Below are 19,678 nucleotides of genomic sequence, written 5' to 3'. Positions count from 1 at the left end.
AACCATGAAGATAGATCACAAATGACGCCACCTTCAAAAATCCTGTTACTGTTCACTATGTCCAAACATTTTGTCATTTACCTCTCTTTATTTCACAAGGGCTGAACTGGACTACTACCACTCCTTCGTATAACAGTACCACATCCTCGAACTCATCCTGTAAGTAAAAGATACTCTACTTTGCCTTCACAAGCACGTTTTATTCTGCGCAAAATAAAGTAACTATAATATGTTCATACAATACTTGTATATCTTACGTAGTTTTGTCATTAAGTAAAATACCATGTAGTTTCCGAAGTTGAACCATTAAGATCACAGCGTCCTGTTTATGTTTTAAATTACGTGTCTCTCTGGACAATATTTTGGCGAAACACATATAAGCATCTCACTAAAAGTATTAGCAATGTTGACAAGATATAAGTTTACCCAATGGATTTGGATTCGACATATATTACAGAATCTTTTCTTTTTCGAAGGCCGTGTCACCGAAATAAACCCCATATCAAGAATCCTGTTTTTATTTACATGTTTTGAGATATAGTCTCAGAACACCAGATTTCACATGTTTACCCTATTTGGAAAGTAATATAATTCTTTTTCTTCTTACTGATCAAGATCCATCAGCAACGACTGGAAGTGCACATTGGGTCTCAACCCCCTATAATCCTTGTAAGTAACATTGTATTAATATTTAAAACTCGAGTAGTCATATCAGTATGAGAATGGTGTTTCTATTTGTTTTCATGTGAACTTGGAGGATTTTATGCCCAAACGTTTTGTCATTTACCTCTCTTTATTTCACAAGGGCTGAACTGGACTACTACCACTCCTTCGTATAACAGTACCACATCCTCGAACTCATCCTGTAAGTAAAAGATACTCTACTTTGCCTTCACAAGCACGTTTTATTCTGCGCAAAATAAAGTTACTGTAATAAGTTCATACAATACTTGTATATACTACGCTGTTTTGTCATTATGTAAAATGTGTGTGTGTGTGTGTGTGTGTGTGTGTGTGTGTGTGTGTGTGTGTGTGTGTGTGTGTGTGTGTTGGACAAATGCATATTTCATAACACGTTTAATATGTTGTAATGTATTCGCCACATCATAATTTAATACGGTACTCTCAAAGTCCTTCATAATTGGTGTTTAGTCAAATTACTATGATGCACTGTCTGGATGTTTTTTATCTATACTCCATCCTGTCATCGTTTTTGAAGAGCATCATTAATAAACAGATTTGGATACATATGAAGGTGCTACCTCTTGCAGCCTGTTCCCAAACTCTATCTGGTACGGAGGGAAGTTTCAGCAGCCCTGGAGCGGGAGTGGGAGCGTCGTACTCTGACAACCTTGACTGCCTCTACACCATTCCCTCCCCACCACCAGGGAGCCTAATTGACATAACATTCACGCTGTTCCGATTGGAAGACCATTCCTCTTGCGACTATGACTACGTCCAGTTCTCCTACACCCGCCAGAAGATCTGTGGAATCAGGACCACGCCTCTGTCATTCTCCTGTACGTAAGCAGTCCGCATCTACTATAGGGCCAAATGTGTCATTCGTACTATTTCAGTTCCCTTAAAAAATTCAAAATTGTCATCACATAATGTGGAACATAACAGGCACCTTTCCTTTCTTTCCCTCACATAAATAGTGACCTGCCTTTCACTTACAGTGATATCGCCTCAAAAAAATAGTGACCTTCTTCTCACTTACACTTATATTCCCTCACATATTCTTTTCACTTATGCTGATATTCCCGTATATAAATAGTTACCTACCTATCACTCACAGTGCTACTGCCTCACATATACCCCCCCCCCCCCGCCCCCCCCCCCCCCCCCCCCCCACACACACACACTCACACACATAGTCACCTTCCTTTCACTCACATTGATATTGCCTTCTTTAAATAGTGACATACCTTTCAGTCACAGTGATATTCCTTTTCGAAAATAGTTACGTACCTGGTATACCTTATGTAGATGACATGCAAGAAACAGAAGTATAAACTATAAACACTTCCCATCACGTGTCAGTATTAACTCGGATAGGCCAGGGTTGATTGAAAACCACGTATCGCTAATGATAACCACTGTGTAGTGGTGTGTAGATGTACCTTGGAAAGGCGAGGCGGTGATTCATGAAGGCCTGCGCAACACACAGTCTTGATACCCGTGTGTGCACAGCATGCTCGACGTTATGTGGTTTTTCGTAGTTTGTGTGTAGATAGTTAGAATATCCTTGAATATGTCGAATAGGAAAAGACATACTTTATAAATAACCTAATTGATTGTTTTCAGTTACATCCCAGGAGACGGACTTCAAGATATACTTCCACTCTGACGGTTCAGTTCATCATCCTGGTTTTCTTGCAGCATTTAGGATTCGAGAAAGTAAGTAGTCTTTTCTTTACAGTTATATATTTATCTGGAAGAAAACTTTGAAAGAAGAAGAACACCCACGACCCAGACAATATATAACTAGATTACACAGATTTCATAATCTATCAAAACATAGACCTCTCCTTGGCACTTTGTGACAAATCCATATCCGTATATGCAAGGGCTCTGTGTACGGTTCTGACAACATCAAGTATGTAGCTTGCGGTATTTACTTGTCAAGAATTTACTGTATGACGGTAGATATACAAGAAACTCTATATTGGTATTGGTTGATGTGTTTGTGCATCGGAGCACGTGGCCTAACCCTATATACGCTAAGGGTAACATCTTCTTCTTTTCGTCTCTGGACCAAGGCCTACATATCAATGGTAATCTAACACGGATAAATCCACAGTAATAATGACAACAGTAATAATGAGAAGTGACATAGCTGCTCAGCTCGTTCAGGATGGCTGAACACACTCATACTTTGGCTTGAAACTATTAATTTATTTGTATTATTGAGTGAGTACTTTTCCAAACCTATTTCGTCTTTACGAACAAAGTGTATTGTGAACCGTTTATCAAAGCAAGCTGCAGCTCTCAAATGATGCTACGACACACGACATAAAACACATACAACCAAACCTAGGGTAAGGTGAGGTGAAATGGGGTTTAACCTTTGCTTGTACTAGACAAGACTAATGCTAGATATATAGTTCCAGTTCCAGTTCACTATGGTACCATGGCACAGTTTAAAATGATTACTGAAACTCAGACACAGTGTATTGACTCCTTTTTTTTCTTGCTAATATGTTCGGTTCTAAATTGGGACAGGTATAAGGTTATCTACAGATTACCCGAAATCTCACCTGGTAACATTTACCCCACGAAGTGGGGTGGGGGAATAAAGGAACGGAATTCGTCTATCAAGAACTATATAAGTCAGAGAAATGAAATTTTACAAACTGATGTTACTTGTTATGATCTGAAATGATTTTACAAATTGGTGTACATGCTGCATGAAATGGGGCACACGTTTTCTCAGAAACTACTGAAGTTACATGAATGAAAGTCTGCAGGCTTATCTAAGAGATACTTGTTAAGATTGAGTTCGAGAATTGGTCCGTCAGTTGTATTTTTACAGAGTTGCTTCCCTTGATCCATCTTATTTTGCATCTGAAGTAAGCTTACCAATGGGATACTTATCAAGACTGAGGGACTTTTACAAGGAAGGGGCCTTTTGTTTGTAATAATTTCACTTATAATCACGTTTTCTGATTACATCAAGCTGCCCAAGTGCATATCCCTTTTAAGGCTTTGTAGGACTCTGTGTTAGAGTTTATCTTCACTACTATATGAACAATCAAAAGTGTAATGTGCCCCATGGCGGGGAATAGAGGTAATGCACATTTCTTATTGGAAAATACATTGATTATATTTCTTTTACTGTTTAAGATCCAACACCAACGACTGGTAGTTCTTATCGGAACTCTACAAGCAATAATCCTTGTAAGTCACATTGAATGTATAATTAAAAGAATAAGTAGCCAACTGGAATTGTGTGTTTATTTTCATTCAATAGAACTTGCATTTAATGATGCTTAGACACAAGACACGTTATGTACAAATGTAGGGTGTGTGTACAAATACCCCTCTTATTTTTACAAGGGCTGAACCGGACTTCCACCACTCCATGGTATTACAGGACCACAACCTCTTACAGTAAGTAAAATAATTTTTTGAGGGGTAAATATTCTGCCAATTTGAAATAGCTATAATATGTTAATATAGTACTTTTATATTGTATGCTGTTTTGTCCTTATATAAACGCACATGTTGTAGTGTATGTTGAACGATGGACGTCATTAATGATGCCAAATTCTAAAGTATTGTCGCTGTTGTAAATTACGTCTCACTTTAAACGACATGTTGTGCGAAACACCTGTAGAAATTTCAATAAAGGTATTAGGAATGGAAACGGGATACAAGTTTACCTAATTGACATTAAATTCAACGTATGTATATTGAATAAATTATCCTTGTTAAGCAGCTCGCCAAAGAAAGAAGAAATGTAACCGAAATATACATAATATCTACAATTATGTTTTCATTAACATCTTGATTGTAGTCATAGAGAATAAGACAAAAGTGATTATTTTTATGTCATGGGCGTATTAACGAATGTTGACACTAGATTTCAAACATAAGCTCGTTTTCACCAAGATACATGTTAGGTTAGGTGAACTGGTGTGTGTGTGTGTGTGTGTGTGTGTGTGTGTGTGTGTGTGTGCGTGCGTGCGTGCGTGCGTGCGTGCGTGCGTGCGTGCGTGCGTGCGTGCGTCCGTGCGTGTGGCTGCTTATACCAGTCCGGACTAATGTCGATTTTGAAGTGCCAGCCCAGTGAGATACCATGTCGCGGTTTAACATGAATACCCCATTGAGACACTGTTTACTGACCAGTTTTTAACGTCTTTTGGTATGATGCGGCCTTCCGCTCCCCTGGCGGACGTTCTGCCACTGTCAAACAGTATGCTGTTAAACATAATATCGTAAGCATTTTAGGAGCACATCCTCGTACACATCCTGAAGGAAACAGAAACTCTAGTATGCCTACACATACCCCTTTAGAAGTACATATTCTGCCATAATTAAAGACTTCATAATTAAACATATTTCGTCTTCACGAACAAGTGTATTGATAAGCTTTTTATCAAAGCATACTGCAGCTCTCAAATGATGCTACGACCTACGACATAAAACACATACACTGAAACCCAAGGGAAGGTGATGAGATGAAATGGGGTTTAACTAACCATTGCTTATATTAGACGGGACTAATGCTAGTTGTACAGTAAAGCATGTGAATATGATAAGAGTCTTGAGACTTTTTCCATTATGAGGAGTCACATGTCGTTAGTTGAAGCTTAGGTGAATATAAGTTTGAACGAACAGCTGAGAATACCCATTATATTTTGAGGCCGAGAGAGGACATCGCTTTCTCGCCAAAGCGCGAGAAAGCGATACACCGATAACAGGAGTCGAGAAAGGGCGATAGCGTGAGCCGAGAAAGCAAAAGCTTTCTCGTTCCGTGTCATCGCTTTCTCGCTGTCCCCTCACTTTCTGACTGTCTCCCCTCGGCCACTATAACTATGCCGCAGTTTAACATGGAACAAATACTCATACACAGAATACTTACTCCTTGTTTCTTCCCGCTCAAGCTCTCGGATCCAAATTAAACTAATAGGTACCTTATCTACAGTTGGAATACCTCAAATTTCAAAACACAGTAAGTTTATCGTCTAAATGTGTTTCAATTATCAATGTCTTTACTCATAACATAAATCACCGGTTTCTCTGGTCCAGACAAGGTTATTTGAAGGACGCCCTCATATAGTTTGAACATTGCTGAGTATGTGAAGTCTCAGACTTCTTCATAGATAACGTACATTTGAAATTTGGGAAAAGTACATTTAGGTAGGAAGTAGGCATCCCCTTGGGCACCGATGTGTGCTGTGCTCTCCAACTTGCTGATCTGTTTCTTAACACATGCAAATTAGAATTTGTAAAACAAGAGAGGAGTTTTGAGGAATATCGATGACCTGATATCGTTTAATAATGATTAATAATACACTGGGTTTCATGATTGAACCACTTCCTCTGCAGACAGCTGTTACCAGATCATGACAGACGCTGCAGGGCAGCTCCAGGTCCCTGACGATGGCAGCGCCACCTACTCACCTAACGTCAACTGTCTGTTCACCATCAGGCCTCCAGCAGGTGGGGCATGGATTGTTAACATCACTCTTGAGGAGTTCGACGTACAGAGATATTATTCCTCCTACAGTAACAGTTTCTCCACCTCCTGCAGCATGGACTACATACAGATACTCTACGATGGCTACTTCTCCTCCAGGATGTGCGGAACGAGGACATCACCCATATCATACATATGTCAGTACCACATTCAGTACAAAACGGTTCAGTCGTTTCGGTGAACGATATTATCTTGTATTACAATGATTGTATTCCAGAAGTAAAACATAGCAATATTAACGATTAATAAAACTACCATATCACTTATATTAACTACAAAATGTAAATAGTTAATACCCGATGTGAGTATGTTCCTTATATACAGCTTGTTTTTTAAAGGAGCAAAGCATGTTGTCACGTGAAGAGTGTTAAAAAAGAAGTATTTTACTCCATTATTTCAGACAACATCTTTGAAAGTGACCTGAACATCACCTTTCACAGTGATAGTTCCACTGAGAGGAGTGGATTCAACATAACCTACACGTACATAAACAGTAAGTAGCTTCAAGGTGATGGGACCCATAACCCATAGTCCAGTAAACTAGAAGCATGTTCTGTTCTTCAATGTAGGAAAGGTTTACAAGAATACAAGCATAGATATAGATTAAGTATAGTAGCTCATTATTACACATGTACCCTGATCTGTATGAAGATTATATTTTTATGTTATATTCCATGTAAAATAATCAATCGACATAGTACTGACAAATGTAAATATAAATATATTAATATTTCAGATACCTGTGTGACGGACCTCGACCAGAATACTGGTACAATCCGCAGCCCTGTGACTGAGGATGGGGTGACCTACCCAGCAGACACCTTGTGTATTTACTACCTGGACCTGGGAGATTCCCTCAAGACTGTTACTTTCACAGTCAGGGTCTTTGATGTAAACTGCAGTGATTCCTTCACCGTCCATGATCAGCGTTTTTGTGGAGACAGGATGCACCATACGTCCTGTGAGTAGTGAACCTATGTGGTTTCAGTCGTTGATACAATTGGTGCATATGGTTACAGATACTGACATTATGTAACGGTGGCTCAACAGCTGTGGTCAATGAAACGATGACAAGCTTCAATAAACTAAAGATTTTACTTGTGTAATTGTCCCTGTATATTATTATGCAACCAAAGAGTGAGATCTATTGAAGAAGATATATTTGATATGCTAAGAAAGTGAGAGCTCATTTTGGAAAACGGGAGCAAATATTATCATCATTGTTGTATAACGTTGTAGATTATTATTGAATGGACAATCGTAATGGGACATCGACAAACCAATGAGCATTGTCTCTTGAAATAACGTCCGTCTGAATGCATGCATATACTTGTAGCCTCGTTGTCTCACAGGCTTATAAAATGTTTTCAGTGTGGGTTGCTCCATGCCCACGTTAGATCAGACTGTAAAGGATATAAAGTTATAAAGACGATTCCTTGGTTGGTCTTTTTTCTCCGGTAATATCATCAAACCACTTGAACTCTGTTATAACTACCCATATGGGACTTACAAGACCAATGATGCGAAGAAAGCTATGTAGGTTTGTTTGCAAACTAGCTGTGTAAAGAAATACGCGTCTGCAAAAAAAACCCAACTTATCAAACGTCGATTGTATCATCTGTATTAGTTCTGTCACATCTTCACATCTTACTCTGGCTTGAGATGCTGTCTTTTGTAACACAGTCTATTTTATTCTCTTGATGTGATGTTTGGTGATATTTTCTGGATATTATTTTTCCTTTATATAGTCAACCTGACTGGGAGGATCAACATCACCTTCGTGTCTGATAGTGCTGGAACGGGTCGAGGGGTGGATGTCGACTACCATGTGACTAACTGTAAGTTCTTTTATAATATAGACTTGCATACTATTGAACAGGATCCCTGTCTATGATCACATATAGTCCCTTATATCTATAAATAAATATATAATCGATCAGGATATACACACGCATACTCGAACAGGTATTTAAACAACCTAAACAATGTCCCATTTGACACATGCCGTTACTCGGTTGCTAGCAGCATATTGCCATGGTGCGTTGAATTCAGGGAGTGAACAACAGCATATTCATAGATGATATATTGACCTCTTTTAAAGACATAATTTGTGAACAGCCACACACATATACCAGTATGATAAACCAGCGTGGTCATTGTAACTTTTGTTGTATTCTGTGATCATGATGTTGCAGACACTTGTGACAGAGTTTATCATGGAACGTCAGGCAACGTAGACTCATATTACTTGTCGAATCTGATTTTGGCACAAGACTTGGACTGTGAATACATCGTTCGTCCCCCATACTACCCCTTCCTCATGACAATGTACTTCAGTCCATTCTATATGCCGTACAACTTCATGAACAACAACGTCACTTGTTCTGGCAGCTATGTTGAGATCGGTGGCACACAGTACTGCGGAACTGTTTACGGAGAATATAACTGTAAGTACAAAATTGAAGACAGTACTGCAGTTGGGTGTTTGTCTTGCAGTAGTCCCGGGTTTTGATTCTCTGATTCGTTAAAAATCAAAGTTCTTAAATCGAATTCTTCTTTTACATTTGTCATAAACGTCTTCCAACTTGTTATTTAAAATTCCCTCACTGTTTTCTTTACATTTTCAATGATATCACTAGATTGATATTCAGGTGATGTATCGGCTTGCACATGAGTTAACTGGGTTAACTGATGATTTGTTGCCGCAATAGCAGTTATTTCCCATTTTATTTATTTATTTATTTATTTATTTATTTATTTATTTATTTATTTATTTATTTATTTATTTATTTATTTATTTATTTATTTATTTATTTATTTATTTATTTATTTATTTATTTATTTATTTATTTATTTATTTATTTATTTATTTATTTATTTATTTATTTATTTATTTATTTATTTATTTATAGGGGATTGTATGCTTTTGGCTTTTCAATTGCTCTGTACCTATAAAGCGTTCGGTGGAAACATGCCCATTACAAGTACCAAAGTAAAATATAATATTTAAGCAGATTCTTTGTTTACGCTTTTAAGATATGCATACATGCAATACCAAATTCATCAATGTTTTTAATATTCTTTACAGACACATCGACGAATCGTGACCTCTCTATGAGGTATCATCACTCTGTAGGCTCGGACACAGGGAGAAGTGAAGGCTATCACATTTTTTACTACATAAGGCCTGGTAGGTATTGTATTCGTGTGTAGGTGTGTATTCTGTTTAAGAAGACAAGATTGCACTAACATAAATACTTGAATATTTTTGTAATATATACAATTGCTCTTTCTTTCCATTACACTGTCTTTCCTCTCATGTTATGAATACATCTCTCACAAATTAATCCTGTTTTGAAATTGCAGTCTCATGTAACATAACGCTGACCGACAATGCCGGCTCCATCAACAGTTACTCTGTCTACGGCAATGAGTCCGTGTACGGACATTCCTACAACCACAGCACTCACTGCATCTTCACCATAACGAAAGAAGCAGACGTGGGTCAGACAATTGTCTTTAATCTCAATCAGTTTCATCTGGAAGACCCTAACAACAGCACATCTGTCTGTAATGACTATGTTGATATGAATGGCGAACAGAGATTGTGTGGATACCAATATGGAACTCGCAGCTGTAAGTACAGAACATTCAACTGTTTAGCTTTTAGGGACGTTCTGTTTCATGAACACAATCTTGTGATGGTTACTGTTCAAGTCCCTGCCTTTGGTCGTAAGATATGTGTTTGAAATGCACACGATACGATCAAACGGTATCTAACAGAACGAGTGTGGTAATTTGTTTTTTCTCATAAACGTGTCAATGTATTTGGTACACATCGAAAGAAGATAATGTTTAATGCAGTATGTTATAACCGTCAACGGTTATATAATGTGGAATCAATCGGAATAAGTTTCTGTAAATTAACTTAAAAAAAAGTAGAAGACCAGAGAATATCTGTACATAGCATCCCATCCTTCCTTAATCATACTCGGGGTCACGGGTGGCCCAGTCGTCTAAGGCATCGCGATTCGGTGTGCAGAGTTGCGTCCCTTAGGTACGCCTGAAACCCATAATTGTGGGTTCGAATTCCGGTTCACCCCGATTATGTTTCTAGGTTTGTCAGCACAATACCCGTGCTCATGGGTTTCACCGAGGTGGTTAACATCTAAGACCTGCATCACTTCGGGCTTTCCCCCCACATTAAGCTGACACGTCGTGGAATACTTTTAAAGCGGCGTTAAACACAACTCACTAACTTAATCATGCTCACTTGTCCAATGTTTGATAGTTTTGATTTTAGTTGTCTTCAGGAAAATCAATGTATCATCAAGTATGTCCCAATGTATATGTACCTTTTTTTAATATTCAAGATCACATGTGTTTACGTGTGTACAAGATGTGATCTTACAACTCGTATCACTGTTTGGTTTTCGTTTCTTTTATAGTCAGCTTTGATGGTACATTTGTTTTGACCTTCATCAGTGACAATAGTCAAACAAATAGAGGCTTTAACATCCGTTACAACATCGTTCCAGGTGACTATTTTAATTGATTTTTTAAATATTGCTATAAAATAATTTTGTCCTTTTTAAAGTTGAGATCTCAAAAGTAAAGTATGTGTAAAATGACTACTTTGTCTATTTGTATGTGAAACATAATTTGCACATTGTAACAACTGAACATCCAATAGCTTTTTCGAAGTGTAAAACATACTATAAGTTTGTTTCAATCGTAATATTATCGTTTTTTTGTGAAATTGATTAATTTCAATTGCAGATGGTTGTCTTGTCTCGTACAGCGCGACTGAAGGCACTTTTATCAGCCCTATAACAAGCAGTGGTCTGTACCACAACAACCTTGACTGCCGATACACCATATTAACGCCATACGGCCTGACCAAGGTCACATTCACTGTCAATAATTTTGACCTTGAATCCCCTTCGTACAGTTCGAGCTACTGTTACAACGACTATATATACTATTCAGACGTGTCCTACAGTACCGGGAGGTATTGTGGTGTCATCGCTGCAGGAACCACGTTTACCTGTGAGGGCCATATGTGTTAATATATTTACAATATACATATCATTTCACCTGAATATCTAGTAATATGAAAGATATGAAAACATGGCGATTCGGAAGAAAACGTGTAATGTAACTAAGTCTTAAAAATAAACCTCAACTCAGCTGAATTCTTCATGTCGAAAGAGTTGAATTTATTTTGTTTCAACTTTATAACAGCATTATACGAAGGAAATACTTCGCGCAATCTCTGACAATTGAATTGTCCCGTTGGAACCATTTTCTTCATTATATATGTACTTGATATACATCGATCCATGTGGCTAATATGATGTTAATTTCTCAGGGTACACAAGTACAAGAGAGTTTGACATGGTCTTTCATACAAACAACGAGATCAGTAGGCAAGGGTTCAACGTGTCCTACAGGATTGAGGAAGGTATGATTATCTATTTTGAGATAGAACTAAGAGTCCCGTTTACAAAGTAATGTTCTCTTTTTTCGTCCCTAAAAACTTTTTCCGTGAATAAATGCTGAATCGCATCTCGATGTTCAGGTATTGACCTTCAAAGGTTTTACTTTCAGATCGTTGTGACCAACTGTTTACCGACTCCAATGGCACAATAACGAGTCCCGTCTACAGTACTGGTCTCTACAGAAATAATCTGAACTGCACCTTTACCATCAGACCTCCAACACAGGGTCTATACAGGTTCACTCTGACGTACTCTCAGTTTGACGTTCAGTGGACGTACTACAACTCCTCATCTTACAGTCTGAGTACATCATGTAGCTACGACTACGTGGAGACCAGGTTCTCAGGACTCACCGGCTCCAGCAGACTGTGTGGCAGAATGAGCTCACCAAGAACGTACTTTTGTAAGTCGTGGTGATTTTTCTTGAACACATCCATCTAGTGGGAAATAGCAACCCTGTTTGGTTTAGAATATGTGCCCGTAATTCTATTATCATAAGCAGTAACTAATTTGGATCGGGTTGGTTACTTTGAGTTACTTTATTGAGACACGGCAGGGTAGAACATGACTTATGATGTCTGACACAGACTCGATTAACTACATATCGCAATGATAAAGCTGGAATATTTCTAATAATATTACCTTGACGTTGATTCTAGGTGTGTCAAATGTCCCACATTATTGTTATCTGACAGTGTCGCAGCAAAACTCTATGTTTGTCGAGATATAATATGCCACTGATCACACGATTTGAGAATTCATTTGGTTACACCTATTCTAAGATTAACATGCTGCGTGCATTGAAGTACGGACATACAATAAGTTGTTTTGTTTCATATCTCCCCATCGCTTCTTTTCATGAATATATTACACGTATGTTATTGTGTAACACTGTAAACTTCAAACCATGCATATGATTTTTTCCTGCATGATCTAGATGAAAATATTTGCATCCACATCCTGAAGGGAAATCTTCAAGTTGGAACATATTTCACAAATACTAAACTCCCCAATTTTTTGGTACCAGTTCGTTATCATTCATTTGCATATTTCAGATAACACACTTGGTGGCGATTTTGCCATTCACTTCGTCACTGATAGATCTATCCTACGACGTGGATTTGTGTTGGATTATTCATTTGAAGAAAGTGAGTGTCCATGGTATATTAAAATGTTTGTGATCATGTCGAATCCAAATTATTATGTACAAAAAACACTTTGACACTGAAAAACATCCAATTAAAGTGCTACTCATATAAATGTGTAATGTTATTGCTGAAATGTTCGTTCAATATTCAAAAACAACTGAGAAATAAAAAGTTCATATGTTCATCATATTCAACATGAAGACATGTCTGATAAAATATCTTATGTTATATAAGTGAAACACAACCTGGAGTCGTAATTTGAAGACTAAACCACTTCCTCTGCAGACAGCTGTGTCCAGGTGATGACAGATGCCCAAGGGGAGATCCAGGTCCCTGGCGATGGCAGCACCACCTACTCACCTAACCTCGACTGTCTGTTCACCATCAGGCCTCCAGCAGGTGGGGCGTGGATTGTTAACATTACTCTGGAGGAGTTTGACGTACAGAGATATTATTCCTCCTACAGTAACAGTTTCTCCACCTCCTGCAGCATGGACTATGTCCAGGTCCTCTACGACGGGTACTATTCCTCCAGGATGTGCGGAACGAGGACTTCACCCATATCATACATATGTCAGTACCACATTCAGTACAAACGTTTCAGTCATCATGGGTGAACGATATTATCTTGTATTACAATAATTGTATTCCAGAAGTAAAACATAACAATATTAACGATTAATGAAACTACCATATCACTTACATTAACTACAAAATGTAAATAATTAATGCCCGATGTGAGTAGGATCCTTATATACAGTTTGTTTTTAAAAGGAGCAAAGCATGTTGTCAAGTGAAGAGTGTTAAAAAAGAAGTATTTTACTCCATTATTTCAGACAACATCTTTGAAAGTGACCTGAACATCACCTTTCACAGTGATAGTTCCACTGAGAGGAGTGGATTCAACATAACCTACACGTACATAAACAGTAAGTAGCTTCAAGGTGATGGGACCCATAACCCATAGTCCAGTAAACTAGAAGCATGTTCTGTTCTTCAATGTAGGAAAGGTTTACAAGAATACAAGCATAGATATAGATTAAGTATAGTAGCTCATTATTACACATGTACCCTGATCTGTATGAAGATTATATTTTTATGTTATATTCCATGTAAAATAATCAATCGACATAGTACTGACAAATGTAAATATAAATATATTAATATTTCAGATACCTGTGTGACGGACCTCGACCAGAATACTGGTACAATCCGCAGCCCTGTGACTGAGGGTGGGGTGACCTACCCAGCAGACACCTTGTGTATTTACTACCTGGACCTGGGAGATTCCCTCAAGACTGTTACTTTCACAGTCAGGGTCTTTGATGTAAACTGCAGTGATTCCTTCACCGTCCATGATCAGCGTTTTTGTGGAGACAGGATGCACCATACGTCCTGTGAGTAGTGAACCTATGTGGTTTCAGTCGTTGATACAATTGGTGCATATGGTTACAGATACTGACATTATGTAACGGTGGCTCAACAGCTGTGGTCAATGAAACGATGACAAGCTTCAATAAACTAAAGATTTTACTTGTGTAATTGTCCCTGTATATTATTATGCAACCAAAGAGTGAGATCTATTGAAGAAGATATATTTGATATGCTAAGAAAGTGAGAGCTCATTTTGGAAAACGGGAGCAAATATTATCATCATTGTTGTATAACGTTGTAGATTATTATTGAATGGACAATCGTAATGGGACATCGACAAACCAATGAGCATTGTCTCTTGAAATAACGTCCGTCTGAATGCATGCATATACTTGTAGCCTCGTTGTCTCACAGGCTTATAAAATGTTTTCAGTGTGGGTTGCTCCATGCCCACGTTAGATCAGACTGTAAAGGATATAAAGTTATAAAGACGATTCCTTGGTTGGTCTTTTTTCTCCGGTAATATCATCAAACCACTTGAACTCTGTTATAACTACCCATATGGGACTTACAAGACCAATGATGCGAAGAAAGCTATGTAGGTTTGTTTGCAAACTAGCTGTGTAAAGAAATACGCGTCTGCAAAAAAAACCCAACTTATCAAACGTCGATTGTATCATCTGTATTAGTTCTGTCACATCTTCACATCTTACTCTGGCTTGAGATGCTGTCTTTTGTAACACAGTCTATTTTATTCTCTTGATGTGATGTTTGGTGATATTTTCTGGATATTATTTTTCCTTTATATAGTCAACCTGACTGGGAGGATCAACATCACCTTCGTGTCTGATAGTGCTGGAACGGGTCGAGGGGTGGATGTCGACTACCATGTGACTAACTGTAAGTTCTTTTATAATATAGACTTGCATACTATTGAACAGGATCCCTGTCTATGATCACATATAGTCCCTTATATCTATAAATAAATATATAATCGATCAGGATATACACACGCATACTCGAACAGGTATTTAAACAACCTAAACAATGTCCCATTTGACACATGCCGTTACTCGGTTGCTAGCAGCATATTGCCATGGTGCGTTGAATTCAGGGAGTGAACAACAGCATATTCATAGATGATATATTGACCTCTTTTAAAGACATAATTTGTGAACAGCCACACACATATACCAGTATGATAAACCAGCGTGGTCATTGTAACTTTTGTTGTATTCTGTGATCATGATGTTGCAGACACTTGTGACAGAGTTTATCATGGAACGTCAGGCAACGTAGACTCATATTACTTGTCGAATCTGATTTTGGCACAAGACTTGGACTGTGAATACATCGTTCGTCCCCCATACTACCCCTTCCTCATGACAATGTACTTCAGTCCATTCTATATGCCGTACAACTTCATGAACAACAACGTCACTTGTTCTGGCAGCTATGTTGAGATCGGTGGCACACAGTACTGCGGAACTGTTTACGGAGAATATAACTGTAAGTACAAAATTGAAGACAGTACTGCAGTTGGGTGTTTGTCTTGCAGTAGTCCCGGGTTTTGATTCTCTGATTCGTTAAAAATCAAAGTTCTTAAATCGAATTCTTCTCTTACATTTGTCATAAACGTCTTCCAACTTGTTATTTAAAATTCCCTCACTGTTTTCTTTACATTTTCAATGATATCACTAGATTGATATTCAGGTGATGTATCGGCTTGCACATGAGTTAACTGGGTTAACTGATGATTTGTTGCCGCAATAGCAGTTATTTATTTATTTATTTATTTATTTATTTATTTATTTATTTATTTATTTATTTATTTATTTATTTATTTATTTATTTATTTATTTATTTATTTATTTATTTATTTATTTATTTATTTATTTATTTATTTATTTATTTATTTATTTATTTATTTATTTATTTATTTATTTATTTATTTATTTATAGGGGATTGTATGCTTTTGGCTTTTCAATTGCTCTGTACCTATAAAGCGTTCGGTGGAAACATGCCCATTACAAGTACCAAAGTAAAATATAATATTTAAGCAGATTCTTTGTTTACGCTTTTAAGATATGCATACATGCAATACCAAATTCATCAATGTTTTTAATATTCTTTACAGACACATCGACGAATCGCGACCTCTCTATGAGGTATCATCACTCTGTAGGCTCGGACACAGGGAGAAGTGAAGGCTATCACATTTTTTACTACATAAGGCCTGGTAGGTATTGTATTCGTGTGTAGGTGTGTATTCTGTTTAAGAAGACAAGATTGCACTAACATAAATACTTGAATATTTTTGTAATATATACAATTGCTCTTTCTTTCCATTACACTGTCTTTCCTCTCATGTTATGAATACATCTCTCACAAATTAATCCTGTTTTGAAATTGCAGTCTCATGTAACATAACGCTGACCGACAATGCCGGCTCCATCAACAGTTACTCTGTCTACGGCAATGAGTCCGTGTACGGACATTCCTACAACCACAGCACTCACTGCATCTTCACCATAACGAAAGAAGCAGACGTGGGTCAGACAATTGTCTTTAATCTCAATCAGTTTCATCTGGAAGACCCTAACAACAGCACATCTGTCTGTAATGACTATGTTGATATGAATGGCGAACAGAGATTGTGTGGATACCAATATGGAACTCGCAGCTGTAAGTACAGAACATTCAACTGTTTAGCTTTTAGGGACGTTCTGTTTCATGAACACAATCTTGTGATGGTTACTGTTCAAGTCCCTGCCTTTGGTCGTAAGATATGTGTTTGAAATGCACACGATACGATCAAACGGTATCTAACAGAACGAGTGTGGTAATTTGTTTTTTCTCATAAACGTGTCAATGTATTTGGTACACATCGAAAGAAGATAATGTTTAATGCAGTATGTTATAACCGTCAACGGTTATATAATGTGGAATCAATCGGAATAAGTTTCTGTAAATTAACTTAAAAAAAAGTAGAAGACCAGAGAATATCTGTACATAGCATCCCATCCTTCCTTAATCATACTCGGGGTCACGGGTGGCCCAGTCGTCTAAGGCATCGCGATTCGGTGTGCAGAGTTGCGTCCCTTAGGTACGCCTGAAACCCATAATTGTGGGTTCGAATTCCGGTTCACCCCGATTATGTTTCTAGGTTTGTCAGCACAATACCCGTGCTCATGGGTTTCACCGAGGTGGTTAACATCTAAGACCTGCATCACTTCGGGCTTTCCCCCCACATTAAGCTGACACGTCGTGGAATACTTTTAAAGCGGCGTTAAACACAACTCACTAACTTAATCATGCTCACTTGTCCAATGTTTGATAGTTTTGATTTTAGTTGTCTTCAGGAAAATCAATGTATCATCAAGTATGTCCCAATGTATATGTACCTTTTTTTAATATTCAAGATCACATGTGTTTACGTGTGTACAAGATGTGATCTTACAACTCGTATCACTATTTGGTTTTCGTTTCTTTTATAGTCAGCTTTGATGGTACATTTGTTTTGACCTTCATCAGTGACAATAGTCAAACAAATAGAGGCTTTAACATCCGTTACAACATCGTTCCAGGTGACTATTTTAATTGATTTTTTAAATATTGCTATAAAATAATTTTGTCCTTTTTAAAGTTGAGATCTCAAAAGTAAAGTATGTGTAAAATGACTACTTTGTCTATTTGTATGTGAAACATAATTTGCACATTGTAACAACTGAACATCCAATAGCTTTTTCGAAGTGTAAAACATACTATAAGTTTGTTTCAATCGTAATATTATCGTTTTTTTGTGAAATTGATTAATTTCAATTGCAGATGGTTGTCTTGTCTCGTACAGCGCGACTGAAGGCACTTTTATCAGCCCTATAACAAGCAGTGGTCTGTACCACAACAACCTTGACTGCCGATACACCATATTAACGCCATACGGCCTGACCAAGGTCACATTCACTGTCAATAATTTTGACCTTGAATCCCCTTCGTACAGTTCGAGCTACTGTTACAACGACTATATATACTATTCAGACGTGTCCTACAGTACCGGGAGGTATTGTGGTGTCATCGCTGCAGGAACCACGTTTACCTGTGAGGGCCATATGTGTTAATATATTTACAATATACATATCATTTCACCTGAATATCTAGTAATATGAAAGATATGAAAACATGGCGATTCGGAAGAAAACGTGTAATGTAACTAAGTCTTAAAAATAAACCTCAACTCAGCTGAATTCTTCATGTCGAAAGAGTTGAATTTATTTTGTTTCAACTTTATAACAGCATTATACGAAGGAAATACTTCGCGCAATCTCTGACAATTGAATTGTCCCGTTGGAACCATTTTCTTCATTATATATGTACTTGATATACATCGATCCATGTGGCTAATATGATGTTAATTTCTCAGGGTACACAAGTACAAGAGAGTTTGACATGGTCTTTCATACAAACAACGAGATCAGTAGGCAAGGGTTCAACGTGTCCTACAGGATTGAGGAAGGTATGATTATCTATTTTGAGATAGAACTAAGAGTCCCGTTTACAAAGTAATGTTCTCTTTTTTCGTCCCTAAAAACTTTTTCCGTGAATAAATGCTGAATCGCATCTCGATGTTCAGGTATTGACCTTCAAAGGTTTTACTTTCAGATCGTTGTGACCAACTGTTTACCGACTCCAATGGCACAATAACGAGTCCCGTCTACAGTACTGGTCTCTACAGAAATAATCTGAACTGCACCTTTACCATCAGACCTCCAACACAGGGTCTATACAGGTTCACTCTGACGTACTCTCAGTTTGACGTTCAGTGGACGTACTACAACTCCTCATCTTACAGTCTGAGTACATCATGTAGCTACGACTACGTGGAGACCAGGTTCTCAGGACTCACCGGCTCCAGCAGACTGTGTGGCAGAATGAGCTCACCAAGAACGTACTTTTGTAAGTCGTGGTGATTTTTCTTGAACACATCCATCTAGTGGGAAATAGCAACCCTGTTTGGTTTAGAATATGTGCCCGTAATTCTATTATCATAAGCAGTAACTAATTTGGATCGGGTTGGTTACTTTGAGTTACTTTATTGAGACACGGCAGGGTAGAACATGACTTATGATGTCTGACACAGACTCGATTAACTACATATCGCAATGATAAAGCTGGAATATTTCTAATAATATTACCTTGACGTTGATTCTAGGTGTGTCAAATGTCCCACATTATTGTTATCTGACAGTGTCGCAGCAAAACTCTATGTTTGTCGAGATATAATATGCCACTGATCACACGATTTGAGAATTCATTTGGTTACACCTATTCTAAGATTAACATGCTGCGTGCATTGAAGTACGGACATACAATAAGTTGTTTTGTTTCATATCTCCCCATCGCTTCTTTTCATGAATATATTACACGTATGTTATTGTGTAACACTGTAAAC

At 37.7% G+C, this 19,678-nt stretch overlaps 1 protein-coding gene across 1 annotated transcript in view; it reads left to right on the top strand.

Annotated features, from left to right (window-relative positions):
• Positions 1-19,678, top strand: part of LOC139472956 (cubilin-like) — a 67,421-nt gene that overhangs the window by 16,933 nt on the left and 30,810 nt on the right. Inside the window, exons 4-33 of the mRNA XM_071255427.1 lie at positions 100-159; positions 616-669; positions 806-865; positions 1,272-1,520; positions 2,308-2,400; positions 3,847-3,900; positions 4,060-4,113; positions 6,055-6,342; positions 6,606-6,698; positions 6,942-7,166; positions 7,954-8,043; positions 8,401-8,652; positions 9,294-9,395; positions 9,572-9,841; positions 10,654-10,743; positions 10,985-11,254; positions 11,577-11,669; positions 11,816-12,109; positions 12,762-12,854; positions 13,140-13,427; positions 13,691-13,783; positions 14,027-14,251; positions 15,039-15,128; positions 15,486-15,737; positions 16,367-16,468; positions 16,645-16,914; positions 17,727-17,816; positions 18,058-18,327; positions 18,650-18,742; positions 18,889-19,182. Coding sequence (XP_071111528.1) covers positions 100-159; positions 616-669; positions 806-865; positions 1,272-1,520; positions 2,308-2,400; positions 3,847-3,900; positions 4,060-4,113; positions 6,055-6,342; positions 6,606-6,698; positions 6,942-7,166; positions 7,954-8,043; positions 8,401-8,652; positions 9,294-9,395; positions 9,572-9,841; positions 10,654-10,743; positions 10,985-11,254; positions 11,577-11,669; positions 11,816-12,109; positions 12,762-12,854; positions 13,140-13,427; positions 13,691-13,783; positions 14,027-14,251; positions 15,039-15,128; positions 15,486-15,737; positions 16,367-16,468; positions 16,645-16,914; positions 17,727-17,816; positions 18,058-18,327; positions 18,650-18,742; positions 18,889-19,182 — 4,851 coding nt within the window. The remainder of the gene's footprint in view (positions 1-99; positions 160-615; positions 670-805; positions 866-1,271; positions 1,521-2,307; positions 2,401-3,846; positions 3,901-4,059; positions 4,114-6,054; positions 6,343-6,605; positions 6,699-6,941; positions 7,167-7,953; positions 8,044-8,400; positions 8,653-9,293; positions 9,396-9,571; positions 9,842-10,653; positions 10,744-10,984; positions 11,255-11,576; positions 11,670-11,815; positions 12,110-12,761; positions 12,855-13,139; positions 13,428-13,690; positions 13,784-14,026; positions 14,252-15,038; positions 15,129-15,485; positions 15,738-16,366; positions 16,469-16,644; positions 16,915-17,726; positions 17,817-18,057; positions 18,328-18,649; positions 18,743-18,888; positions 19,183-19,678) is intronic.

Source organism: Haliotis cracherodii, unplaced genomic scaffold (assembly GCF_022045235.1).
Source record: "Haliotis cracherodii isolate W230 unplaced genomic scaffold, xgHalCrac1.p SCAF_26, whole genome shotgun sequence".
Taxonomy (NCBI): Eukaryota; Metazoa; Mollusca; class Gastropoda; order Lepetellida; family Haliotidae; genus Haliotis; species Haliotis cracherodii.
The sequence above is the reverse complement of the archived record's forward strand: the minus strand, read 5'-3'. Positions and strand labels throughout refer to the sequence as shown.